Genomic DNA, 12,796 nt, shown 5'->3' with positions numbered 1-12,796 from the left:
TTGTCTTGAGCTTGAGCAATCGGCATGACCCCCAGGAGTGCTGGGGACTTTTTCTGGGGGAGGGGACGGCCCCTCCTCCTGGCTGGTTCAAGTCCAGCCCTTTGCAGGGGCAAGAGACGTTGACCCAGTGATCTGACAGGGGTCACAAAGGATGAAGAAACGAAGCAGGGCTCGAAGCAAGTGGAGGAGTTGACTTTTATTAAGCCTTGACCGTGGGCGCCCCCCACAGATGGCACTGGCACATCCATTCTCTAAATAAACCCCTCCTCACGGCAACAACCCAGCGAGGTGGGCTTCGCCTCCAATTTACACAGAAAGAAACTAAGGTTCAGTGTGGAGGGGTAACCTTCCCGAGGCCCCACAGTAGGGGGCAGGTGCAGGATGCCCCCTCCTACCTGCCCCTGCTTGCAGCTCAGCTCCCCCGCCCCCAAGGCTGCACCCATGGGAGATGCCGGGCCCTTTCCAACCAGGCTTGGCCAGGCCGCTCTCACAGCATGGTCTTCTTCACATGGTCTCGAGGGTGGTCTGGTAAGAGAGGAGGGTGAGAGTCTGAGCCCAGAAAGATGAGGTCGCCTGAGAGGAGGTCGTCTTCCTTGTAGGAAGAGGTGGGACAGTCTGGGCGATGGCCTCCGCCCGTGGCCCTGGCTCTCCTCGCTGCCAGGCCCTCACGGCACCTCTTGCTCACCAGGTAGGCCAGCTCCACGAGGTTGAGCAGGATGCAAATGGCGGCCGTGACCACCATGAAGAGAGTGAAGATGTTCTTCTCTGAGGGCTTGGAGATGAAGCAATCCACCGTGTTGGGACACGGAGCTGCGTGGCACTTGACCACATGAGGGAGGGTGTATTTGGGGTAGAACGAGTGGAACACGTAGAGGAAGGCGGTATCCACGCCGGCTTTGAACACCAGGCTGCAGACGTAGGTCCACCAGAGCCCACCCCGCTTCTTGCCGGGGTTCAGGTAGAGGCGCCCGCCGTCCTCCCCCACTGCCTCTCGGTGCTTCTTCTCCCGAGCCTCCCGGTAGGCGACGTGCATGACCACGAGCAGCGAGGGGCAGGTGACCAGGATGAGCTGCAGGGCCCAGAGGCGCACGTGGGACACGGGGAAGAACTCGTCAAAGCAGACGTTGGAGCAGCCCGGCTGCTTGGTGTTGCAGTCAAAATCCTTGTGATCGTCACTCCACACTCGCTCAACCGTCACCAGGTACACCAGCACGCGGAAGATGAAGACCAGAGACAGCCAGATTCGCCCAAAGGCAGTGGAGTACTTGTTGACCCCGCTCAGGAGCCCCTCGAAGATCCCCCAGTTCATGGTGGACCCAGCTGTTGGCTGCTACTGCTGAGAAATGATAAGAATTCCCCACATGTATAGAGCACTCACTCTGAGCACCTTATAGAAATACTGTATATCATCTGTATTTAATTCTCATAGCCACAGAGGAGCTAGGTTCTATTATTGTCCCCATTTTGCAGATGAAGGAAACTGAGGTTTGGGGGTTATGCAGATTGCACAACTATTAGGTGCAGAGCTGGGATTTGAGCCCAGCTAATTCAATCCAGAACCCGACTCTTATCCATAAAAGTGCATGAAGGTGGGTCCAGGGAGTCAGTCTTTCCTCCCAGGGCCCCGAGATTCTGGTCTTACAGTCCTGCAGAGTGAAGGTTTAAGTAGGTGGACACTCTGCCCTTTCCCTCTGTCCTGACCCTGGCCCTCCTCCTCAGGGGGCCAAGCCTCAGGAAGACTTCTCTCCTTTTGAGCCCCGCTCTCTCCTCTTAGCCCCTCCGAAGGGGAACCCGGTCTTTGCCCTTTCCTTGGCTTGCGGGACTGGGCTGGAGAGGCTGCTGGAAACTTGTCCCCAGACTGCCATCTGTAAATACCCAGGCAATGTCTTGCTGGAATGCAACTCACTAGAAGCAAGGCCAATGACAATCCAGCTGAAAGATAAAGTAGGGGACAACGGTTCTCTTTATCCAATGGCCTTCCTAGAGTAGCCTGGTGTGCTGTAGTTTGGATTCCCAAACTGGGGTTCCATGGAATCCTGTCCATAGTTTGGCAACAGGAGTAGTAAGAGAAAAGGATTCTGTGTCCAAGAAAGGTAGGCAAACACAGGTTCAGCAAAGTTAAATAGGTCCCTTTACTTGACCATGCTAATACGTTTACACTGTGAGTCTCCAAAAGGGGGACGAAATATGTAGCATTGCCCAAACTCCTATGACCACAGAACCTTTTTTTTTTTTTAAATCATCTTATGGAACAGTCTTGTCAACACAGCAAAATGGGAAATTCTGCTCTGGTCAGTTTCACCAGTGAGTTCAGTGTGATAAACACACAGGTATCAGATTTAACTCCGTTTAGGGAGTATGACTGCCATTCTGAGTGTGTGGTATCCACTTGATCTCTTGGAGTTCTTCTGCCTGGTTCCTGGGTTGGGGGGTGGTTCCCTGAGACCCATGTACTGTGGTCTCACCTGCTGGGATCCCCAAGGACCTCAGGGAGACTGCACAGCCTCTTGCTGTAAGGGGTTCCTGGTGCCCTTTCCAGCGCTGGTCTAGGCACTGGGCATTGCCCTGTCCTGCCTGTGGGATCTGTTAGAGATGGGCAGGGTAGTGATAACAGCCAACAGTTATAGGGTGTTTATGCAACACCAGGCACTGTTCTGAGCACTTTGCACGAACCAATATAGTATGAAAGGGTATGCTATTTTTTATTGCCAATTTGCGGATGAGTAAAGTGGAGCACAGAGAGGTTAATTAATTTGCTCCTATTTGCACAGCTGGGAAGCAGCAGAGCTGGGATTTGAATTGCACTCTGGGGCCTGGACCCCTTTCCCTAAGCTGCAGGAAAGGGGTCTGTGCCCGTCCTCTCCTCCACGAGGTGGACGTCAGGTTAGGGAGGCTGGAGGCGTCTCTGCTCCCACCCTGTCTCCTACCCTGTCTCTCCACTCTTCTGTCTATACCACCTACCACTTGGTAGTGAATCATCAACTTATCTTTGCTCGGTCCTGCCTAAGGTGGGAGGAACTCCTGGCAGCCTGACAGGGAACAGCCAAGGAGGCTCCAGCCCTTAGTCCCCAGAGGCTTCTGGCCCAGCCCACCTAGGGTGTGGTGGGGTGGGGCTTTGCAAGCCCAGGCAGAGTCTCTTCGCTTGCTCAGCTTCTGGCACCCCTGTGAGCCCCTCTCCCACTTGGTCCCTGGCTCCTGCCTCTGCTCAGCTGGGGAGAGCTGAAAGAACCCAGAGCAGTGGAGGGAGGAGCCCTCTGTTCCTCTCCCACCAGAACCCAGGGTGGCGAATATGTCCAGGCTGCCTCCCTCGCCTCTCCATCAGAGATGTCTCCCTCTGCCGGGTACACCAAGGGTCCATCTGGACACAGGTGGCCTTACCTGAGTGGCTACTCCTCAAGGGTCCTGGCAGCTGGCCATCGGAGGCAGCTGGAACTCATGTCAGAACCAGGGAGGGTGTTTGGGGCAGCGCCTTCCTGGGACGGAGCCTGCAGAGTCCGCAGGCAGCCGGGTGTGCCGCTGGCCTGGGAGGAGGCGGAGCTGTACGTGGCACTGCCATTGGCTGGGCCCCAGCCTCCCCAGACTGCCTCTGAGGAGGCCCAGAAACTTAAGGGTTCATGGTTCACTCTTCCTTGGGTGCTGAGCCCAGAATCCTGGCATCCTCTTAGGGTAGAGCCACAGGTCCATTCTGAACCTCGGCTTGTCCACTCATCCTTGGCCTTGTGTGCGAGGACCTGAGGTCCATCCTGACTTCTCATCCTTCTCCAGAAATGCCCCATGCTGCTTCTTGGGACTCTACAGGCTGCTCTCTGGCCTTCCATCCTTATGGCTTCAGTGACCTTCGGAAGCACAGTGACTCCCAAACACTGTCTCCAGCCCAAATGCTTTGCCCCATCCCCTGCTCACCCTTGGATGCCCTTCCCTCACTCTTCGCATCGCCTGGTACTCCTCCAAGAAGCCTTCCCTGACTATGCCGTTCCAGGTGGCTTAGAGCCTCATCTCTGGGCTTCCACGGCCTTGAACTTCCACATCATCGTAACTGTATTGGAATAGTTGATCTTAACTGAGCTGGTTCCAGGTAGGACCTGTCTGTTAAATAAACAAGTCAATCCACATCAACAGACAGTTTTAGGGACCTGTGAGCAGGACATAAAGCAGACAAGCCCCTGACCTCCAGGAACTCACCAACTTGGCCTCGATTACCAGCTGATAAGACCAGTACCAGCTGCACAGCCTCTCATGACTGCCAAGAGGCCATGGGACAGGTTTTGGGGTCCAGTCTCCCCTTCTCCACCATCCTGTGCCTGCTGGAATCCAGTTCAGTCATTACACCCCTACCCTGGGTGCATGAGGGATTGTGCAAAAGGCCACCCCCTCCCCAACACACACACATACACAGAACCCCCCGACCCCCAACACTGCATTCAATAGCCTTTCCACCAACCCTTGTTTTATTATTATTTTTAAAAGTTTATTTATTTATTTTGAGTGAGCTAGTGAGCACACATGCATCTCTGGGCCTCACACCCCTGCATCTGGAATCTCACGCCCTCTGGATTTGATTTTCACTTCTAGTACTTTTATTTATTTTTTATTAAAAAAAATGTTTATTCATCTTTGAGAGAGAGAGAGAGAGAGAGAGAGAGACAGAGTGCAAGCAGGGAGGGGCAGAGAGAGACGGAGACACAGACTCTGAAGCAGGCTCCAGGCTCCGAGCTATCAGCACAGAGCTTGATGTGGGGCCAAACTCACGGATCATGAGATCTTGAGCTGAGCCGATGTTGGATGCTTAATCGACTGAGCCACCCAGGTGCCCCAACCTCTGGTACTGTTAGACCTGGGAAATTTCCCTATTCTTCAAAGTACAATGAGACTTTTTTTTTTTTTTTTTTTTTCCCATGAGGAGTGTCTTTGGAGGCAGTGAGCACAATGCAGTGCAGTGACTGAACATAGGGTGCGTGGCCGGAATCCCACTTCTGCCTCGTCCCCTCTATGTGATGCCTCAGTTTCTTATCTGCATAGTGAGACAGTAAGATTGCCTACCTGGTAGGGTTGGTGCACTGATTAACCCAGCTAACCGAGGCATGGTGCTAGAACAGTGCCTGGCACAAAGGAAGCCCTCTTTAGGACTACCCCTGATGCGTGTGAACTGATCTGGCTCCACATGCCTGGCACAGGGTGGGCACTCACAAAAAGCGACTTCCTCCCTTTTCCTTAATCCTATGCCTTTTCTCTCCAAGATGGAGGGGAGGCAGAGAAGGGAGGGGGAGACAGGCATACCAGAGGAAACCTCATGTGGACGAGTGCTGTCTTTGGGTTAAAAATGCAAAACCTGGGGGAGCCACAAATAGCACAGGTCCACAGCAAGCACAGTGCAGCCCCACATGTACACACACACACACACACACACACACACACAGAGGCCACATTTACACGGGGCAGTGCTTTGTTTTGTTTGCTGCTCTACCCCTGGTGCCTAGAATGGCGCCTCGTACCAAGTTAGGCCTCATTTATGTTTACTGAATGAATGATGTCTGAAATTCATGCACCCTGCAAAAATTCACACACATCTCCGTCCCCCTCTACGTTCTTCCCGCCAAATGATTTCCAAGTCCAGGAGAGGGAGACACACGGATGGATCAGGTACAACATTGTGAGAAGTGCTATGAGGGACATACAACGGAGAAGGGAGCGTCACATTCTGCCAGAGGGAGATCTGGACAAGGTAACATTTAAGTTGGATCTTGAAGGATGTGTAGGAGTTCACCAAGAGGAGCCGAGGAGGAGAGGCCTCCGAGGCAGAGGGCCCAGAGTATGCAAAGGAGCTCCGTGAAAGATGATAGAAGACCTTTAGAGAGTGGACTGGGTGGGGGGCTGTGGGAGCACCAGAAGACACCTGGAAGGTTAAGCAAGGGCAGTCTGGACCCTGAAAGACCCTGGAACACTGTGCTGAAAAGTTTGGATTTACCTTGTGTGCGGAGGGAGGCATGAGGGAGGGAAGGAAGCTACATGGTCATACCGGTATAGTTGATTCTCATTATTTGTGGTACTTATGTTCCGTAAAGTCGCCGCAAACACTGAATTAGCAAATACTGAAACTTTGCCAGTGGGGGGAATGCAGTGTCAGGTCCTGCCAGGTTCTGTCTGCATTTTCATCAGCTGATCAATACCTAACCTTGTTTTATGTGTGTTTCTTCTTAAAGACACCTTATTTAATATATATTGTTGAATCATTAACGTTAACCTCATGGCCAAAAGCACTGTAACTCGCGGAACGAAGCTCATCGAACTGCCATGTGTTTTCTCCCTAAGGCTCCACATAGCCCGCCTGGGCTTAGGAACTGGCCAGCACTTCAGTGTTACCCTCGGGGGCCAGTTTAAACAGCAAAACCACCAACAGCGTCAGCTGGGGACATGCAAGTCGGGGACTCAAATTTTTGGCTGCCCTGGTTACGTCCACGAATGACTATGAAAGCACTGAGTGTATTGATTTCGTGGGGGGGGCGCCCCCGTTAAACAAATACATTTTAGTGAATAGACGAACTCATAAATATGGAATCTGTGAATAATAAGGATCGACTATGTGTTTAGAAAGCTCCCTCTGTTTGAGAGAAGAAGCACGCGGGACTGGTAAGTTATTGCAATTGATTTAGGCAAGAGAGGAGCCAGAGGGATGGATTTGGGAAGCGGTTGATGAGTACAGCCAGCACTGCCTGTATGGGTTCTGACTGGATGCAGGGGGCAGGTAGGAGGAAGACCCCGATGGTTCCCAGGTTGCTTGTGTTAGTGATTGGCAGGTGGTGGGTTCACTGTTGGAGGTAAGGAACATAGGAGGAAAAGCAGGCTGTCTGGTGGGGGTGGGGGAGGGAAGGGGATGCACAGGTTCTTCCCAGATGATCAGGAGTTAGTGAGGTCAGTGCTCCATGTGGAGGACAGCCATGTGGACTGCCCACAGCCAGCAGCTGGCCCCAAGGAGGTGATGGGAGCCCCAGAGGGTGGCCTTGGAGTGCGTGCTGGGTGACAAGAGAAGAGGGTCCAGGCAGAGCTCTGGGGAGCACTAACATTTTGGGAAGCAGGTGAGAAACAGCATTGTCTGTGGAAGGCTAAACCAGTGCAAGCAGGGGAGGATGTATGTCATGAAAGTGCAATACAGGAAACCCACCTGCGGAGAGGCCAGTTGAGGTCCATGGTGACTTTTGGCAGAATAGTTCAGCAGGGCTGTGGTGACACAGGCTAGAAGGCAGTGGGTGGGGAAAGCAGAGACTGAACCTTTTCAGGAAGCTTGCAGGGGAAAAAGGCAGGGCCGATGCATCAGAGCTGAAGAAGGGTTTCCTTCTTTCCAGGGAGAGGGGAGGAGGCTGGAGGGCCATTTGCCCTGCAAACGGTTAATGCGTTCTATCTGTCATCCTTTCTCTTACTCTTCTCTTTCCTGGTTCTCTGGCCCTACTCGCATGTCCCCCGGTCCTCAGCCAGGGCATTCCTGACTCTCCTCATCGTCTTTGGCATATCCTTCCGGTTTGGAGGGACCCTTCCCTGAGCCCTAACTTCAGGAGACAGTCTTGGCCTCCCTGTGGGGTCAGCTCACCTGTTTCCTGTTTCTTGCCTGTTCTCCCTGTTAATGGGTATGGGGTGGGTGGGAGCTGGACTCCCTTCTGGACACCAGCCACCTCCCAGGCTCCCTTCTAAATGCAGCAGACAAAGGGCAGTATAGGCACTGTGGCCTGACACCCCGTTGATGACTATTGAAACCCCTGTTCACAAATGAGAGTAAAGTTTTGGTCCTTTTGACAAGGGAAGTCAGCCTGTGGGGTCAAGGTGGTATCCATTCCCTTCCTCAGGAGAGGTGGAAAAGCTGGAAAATGGGGTAGTAATGTCAGCTTCATTATTGAACACCTCCTCTGTGCCAGAAACTAGGCCAAATGCTCTACATGCACCAAACACATAAATGCAAGTCATGTTTAAAAAAAAAAAAATCTGTTCAAGACCTTTCAGTGGCTCCCACTGTCTTGACATAAAGTCTCATATTGCTAATATGGTAATGCCCTGCACGATGAGGCTTCTGCTACCCTTTGTTCTGAGCCTCTTCCCTTCTATCTTTGTGCTCCAGCCACATTGGCCTTCTCTCACTTTCTAGAACACAGGAATCTCCCCACCTCAGGGCCTTTGCACGTGCCTTAATGATCTTTCCTCATTTTCCCTGAGCTAGCATCACCTCACGTTCCAGATCTTGATTTAAATGTCCCTCTCAGAAAAGCCTCTCTTGACCCCTGAAACTAGATCAGGTTCTCTGTCACCCACTCTTTTGGCACCTGCTTCTCCTTTGTGACTGTGTCACAACTGCACTTGTAGTTGGGAAGTGCCTGTGTATTTCATGTCCTCTCCTCCTTTTGAGTGCCGTCTTCAAAAGGACAGACACAGAGGTTGGGCCATGGGAATCGTGCTCATTCTTGTCTCTACCATCTGGCACAGCCCCTGGCCCGTAGTAGCTGCCTAATGAGCGATTGATAATGAGTGAATGAATGAATGTTTCTGTTTATCAAGAGCAAAGGAGCCACGAGGCTTGCTGAATCTTTGAGCAGAAGCGTGTTGTCAAGATGCTGTTTTAAGAGTATGGGTTCTGGAGTCAGGAGGCCCAAATTCCCACCCAACTCTCCTGCTTACCCAGCTCTTACTGGCTTCCAACCCTGGGCAATTTTCTTAGCCCCTCTGGGCCTTACTTTCTCCATCTGGAACACAGGGACCACTATAGTATCCATCTTGTAGGGTTACTGTGAGGGTTAGATGAATAAAAATATACAAAACGTGTGTGCCTGGCACATCATAAATACCTCATAAATGCAAGACGCTGTTGTTCACTGCGAGGATCCCTATCTGGGAGAAAGGCCGAGCTGATACTGCTCTCTGATCTCTTTCCCTCACTATTTGGTGGCAGTCTTTAGAGGAGCCTGTCTCAACTCGTTGAGGGGGAATGGGGGAAGTAAACAGCCATGTGGACCTCAGCGGTCCAATCCTTCACCACCACTGGAAGGATACAGGGATGCACAGGTCAGGTTCCTGTCCTGTATTTGCTTGTGACCTTGAGGGAATGGAGGAGACCCATTCCTGTAGTTCTGGGGGAAGGGCAGGGCCCAGCCCCTGGGAGAGCTTCCTCTGCAGACGATCTGCCTCTATCTCAGGGCCTGGGCTGGCTTAGCGGGAGAGCCTGCTCCTGTGCTGGAGAAGCTTCGCTTTCTTCTGGAAATGGAAAGCTTGTGGCAAGACTTCCCGACTGTTCCTTGGCAGAATGATGGGTGCTGTGGTATGGCAGGAGTCTAGGAAGGAGGTAGGGGTGCAAGGGTGGGAGGCAGGCAGGGCGGAGAAGAGGCAGAGCTGGGAAGCGGGGGAGGGCTGTGCGACAGATGGAACCCACACGGCCCCGGGTTCAAATCCCACTTCTGCTCCCTAGCCATGTCCAAACCCACTCTCCTTTCCCAGCCTTAGTCCCTGTTCTGTGTGTGTTGTGGCAGGTGACAGAGCTGTTATGGGAGAGACAGCAGGGCCTATGGAAAGCATAGGAATGACGGTTGGCATGCTCCCCACCCTTCTCTCCTCCCCGGCACTGAAGGCTGTCGCTAGCCAGTTGGGAGGGTGGACATTCTTGTCTTACCTTCCTGGAGCCCCCGGTGGGCATGGCATTCATCGTCATGCTCTTCCCTGATGACCTTCTCTTCCTGAGCCCCTGGAGCCACTCCACCAGTCTGCCTCTGCTCCCAAGCTCAGCCTGAGGCTGGGGGTGGGGGTGGGGGGTGGGGGCTGGAGCTGGCCCCGCCCCTTGGTCTCTCTCTACTATCTCTGAGTGTCTCTGAGGCTCTGGGTGGGCTGGGTCATGGCAGCACTGACTCCCCCCATCTGCCTCCCCATCGCTCCAGTCAGCCTGACAGTAACACTGGGGAGATGGTCCCCATCGCCTAGTGCCCTGTGACCATAGCAGCTTGTCTCAGTTTCTTGTGAGGCTTTTTTTTTTTTTTTAAGGTTAAAAAATTTTTTTTTTGAGAGAGAGAGAGTGTGTGAGCCTGGGAAGGACAGAGAGAGAAAATCCTAAGCAGGCTCCGCACGGGTGTGCAGAGCCCGATATGGCTCAAACTCACAAACCATGAGATCATGACCTGAGCTCAAACCAAGAGTCAGAGGCTCCACAGACTGAGCCACCCAGGTGCCCCCCCACAACCTCGCCCCAAGCATCCAAGGGCCAGGGACCTCCCTTTGGGCTCTGGCAGGAATGCCCTGCACCTCTGGTCAGTGATGGTTTTAAAGTTTGTTTCCTCAAGTAGTGAGTACGCGTAGCACATGCTGTCAGTGCCCTCTGCGTGTCTCCTTGGCCTGTTCTGTGTTGGCGATTAAGAGGACTGTGCAAAGCTCGGTGATTTACAGTAGGCAGGCCAACGTCCCATGGCCAGCACCTGCCGCCCTGCCTGGCGCTGTCTGGGCTTCTGCTTATGATGGGGTGGCTGGAAGTACCCCCAAATTGGCACCTCACCGGAGTAGCCCTCAACCAATGACTGATAGAAATTAGGGAATAAATCCTCCAACTTCTACCCCCTTTGGTTGAGGTAACTGTGAGGCTCAAGTCCTACTCTTTCCCAGAGGCCCCCAGCGGGATTAATCTCACTTGCCCAAGGAAGTAACTCACTCAATCACCTGCCCTTCACCAGCTTCCTTTACTTCTTGGCCTCACTTCCCATTCCCATGCTGATATTTCCTGGGATCACCTCCCCAACAAACAACTTGCACGTAAATCCTCATCCTCAGGCCTGGCTTTTGGGAGAGCGCTAAGTAAGACATCTCTTGTCTGCACAGACAGCACTTCCTGGGGAATCCCCGTTCTCCAACCAGCCACAATCTCCCCACAGGGCTTGCTGTCTTGTTGAGCGTTGGTTGGCCCAGGGCTGGGACCGGCCCGAGTTGAGCTAATCAGTCATAGGTACCTTGCTCTGTTGATTGGCCCAGTGCGACCACAGACCCAAGCTGAGCTGCTAAGCGTCCTTCCCAGGGGCATTTGAACACAGGACAGGGGCAGTGTCCATCTGATGATAAACACAGAGATGTTCTGGATCTGCTGGTGGAAGCAGCAACAAGAGAGAAGCAAGTGAGTTCTGGGAAAGGCCTTTGCATCCCAGCTCCCTTAGCCGGTGGAGCCCAGACACATTGTTTCCCTTTCCACAGGCACAGAGCTACTACATGGTCCCTTTTCCAGAGCAGGTTTTTTTGTTTTTTGTTTTTTGGGTTTTTTTTTTGTGGGTAAGATTTTGTTTTTAATTTAATTTTGTTTTTTAAAAATTTACATCCAAATTAGTTAGCACATAGTGCAACAATGATTTCAGGAATAGATTCCTTCGTGCCCCTAACCCATTTAGCCCATCCCCCTTCCCACAACCCCTCCAGTAACCCTCTGTTTGTTCTCCATATTTATGAGTCTCTTCTGTTTTGTCCCCCTTCCTGTTTTTATATTATTTTTGTTTCCCTTCCCTTATGTTCATCAGTTTTGCCTCTTAATGTCCTCATATGAGTGAAGACATATAATTTTTGTCTTTCTCTGACTAATTTCCCTTAACATAATACCCTCCAGTTCCACCCACGTAGTTGTAAATGGCAAGATTTCATTCTTTTTGATTGCCGAGTAATACTCCATTGTGTGTGTGTGTGTGTGTGTGTGTGTGTGTGTGTACCACATTTTCTTTATCCATTCATCCATCGATGGACATTTGGGCTCTTTCCATATTTTGGCTATTGTTAATAGTGCTGCTATAAACATTGGGGTACATGTGCCCCTTCGAAACAGCATACCTGTATCCCTTGGATAAATACCTAGTAGTGCAATTGCTGGGTCATAGGGTAGTTCTATTTTTAGTTTTTTGAGGAACCTCCATACTGTTTTCCAGAGTGGCTACACCAGCTTGCATTCCCACCAACAATGCAAAAGAGATCCTCTTTCTCCACATCCTCCCCAACATCTGTTGTTGCCTGACTTGTTAATGTTAGCCATTCTGACACGTGTGAGGTGGTATCTCATTGTGGTTTTGATTTGTATTTCCCTGATGATGAGTGATGGTGAGCATTTTTTCATGTGTTGGTTGGCCATCTGGATGTCTTCTTTGGAGAAGTGTCTATTATGTCTTTCACCCATTTCTTCACTGGATTATTTGTTTTTTGGGTGTTGAGTTTGATAAGTTCTTTATAGATTTTGGATACTAACCCTATATATTCTGTCGGTTGCCTTTTAGTTTTGCTGATTGTTTCCTTCGCTGTGCAGAAGCTTTTTATTTTGATGAGGTCCCAGTAGTTCATTTTTGTTTTTGTTTCCCTTGCCTCCGGAGACGTGTTGAGTAAGAAGTTGCTGTGAGCAAGATCAAAGAGGTTTTTGCCTGCTTTCTCCTCGGGCATTTTGATGGCTTCCTGTCTTACATTTAGGTCTTTCATCCATTTTGAGTTTATTTTTGTGTAAAGTGTAAGAAAGTGGTCCAGGTTCATTCTTCTGCATGTCACTGTCCAGTTTTCCCAGCACCACTTGCTGAAGAGGCTGTCTTTTTTCCATTGGATACTTTTCCCTGCTTTGTCTAAGATTAGTTGGCTGTACATTTGTGGGTCAATTTCTGGGTTCTTTATTCTGTTATGTTGATCTGGGTGTCTGTTCTTGTGCCAGTACTGTACTGTCTTGATGATTACAGCTTTGTAATATAGCTTGAAGTCTGGGATTGTGATGCCTCCTGCTTTGGTTTCCTTTTTCAAGATTGCTTTGGCTATTTGGGGTCTTTTCTGGTTC

The 12,796-nt window shown here is 51.3% G+C and overlaps 1 protein-coding gene across 1 annotated transcript; it reads right to left on the bottom strand.

Annotated features, from left to right (window-relative positions):
- Positions 1-171: 171 nt before the first annotated feature.
- GJB5 (gap junction protein beta 5) lies at positions 172-3,511 on the bottom strand. Its single transcript, XM_040468636.1, has 2 exons — positions 3,379-3,511; positions 172-1,336 (listed from the first exon to the last, which is right to left on the bottom strand). Exon 2 carries the CDS (start codon positions 1,307-1,309, stop codon positions 488-490), a length of 822 nt encoding a protein of 273 aa, XP_040324570.1. The 5' UTR covers positions 1,310-1,336; positions 3,379-3,511; the 3' UTR covers positions 172-487.
- Between the last annotated feature and the right edge of the window lie 9,285 nt (positions 3,512-12,796).

Source organism: Herpailurus yagouaroundi, unplaced genomic scaffold, assembly GCF_014898765.1.
Source record: "Herpailurus yagouaroundi ecotype Mexico unplaced genomic scaffold, PumYag 77, whole genome shotgun sequence".
Lineage (NCBI taxonomy): Eukaryota > Metazoa > Chordata > Mammalia > Carnivora > Felidae > Herpailurus > Herpailurus yagouaroundi.
Note: the sequence above shows the minus strand (reverse complement) of the source record. Positions and strands in the feature narration are given on the sequence as shown.

Excerpts from the sequence above, each read along its gene's own strand:
- GJB5 (XM_040468636.1), bottom strand. The coding sequence starts at position 1,309 with ATGAACTGGGGGATCTTCGAGGGGCTCCTGAGCGGGGTCAACAAGTAC.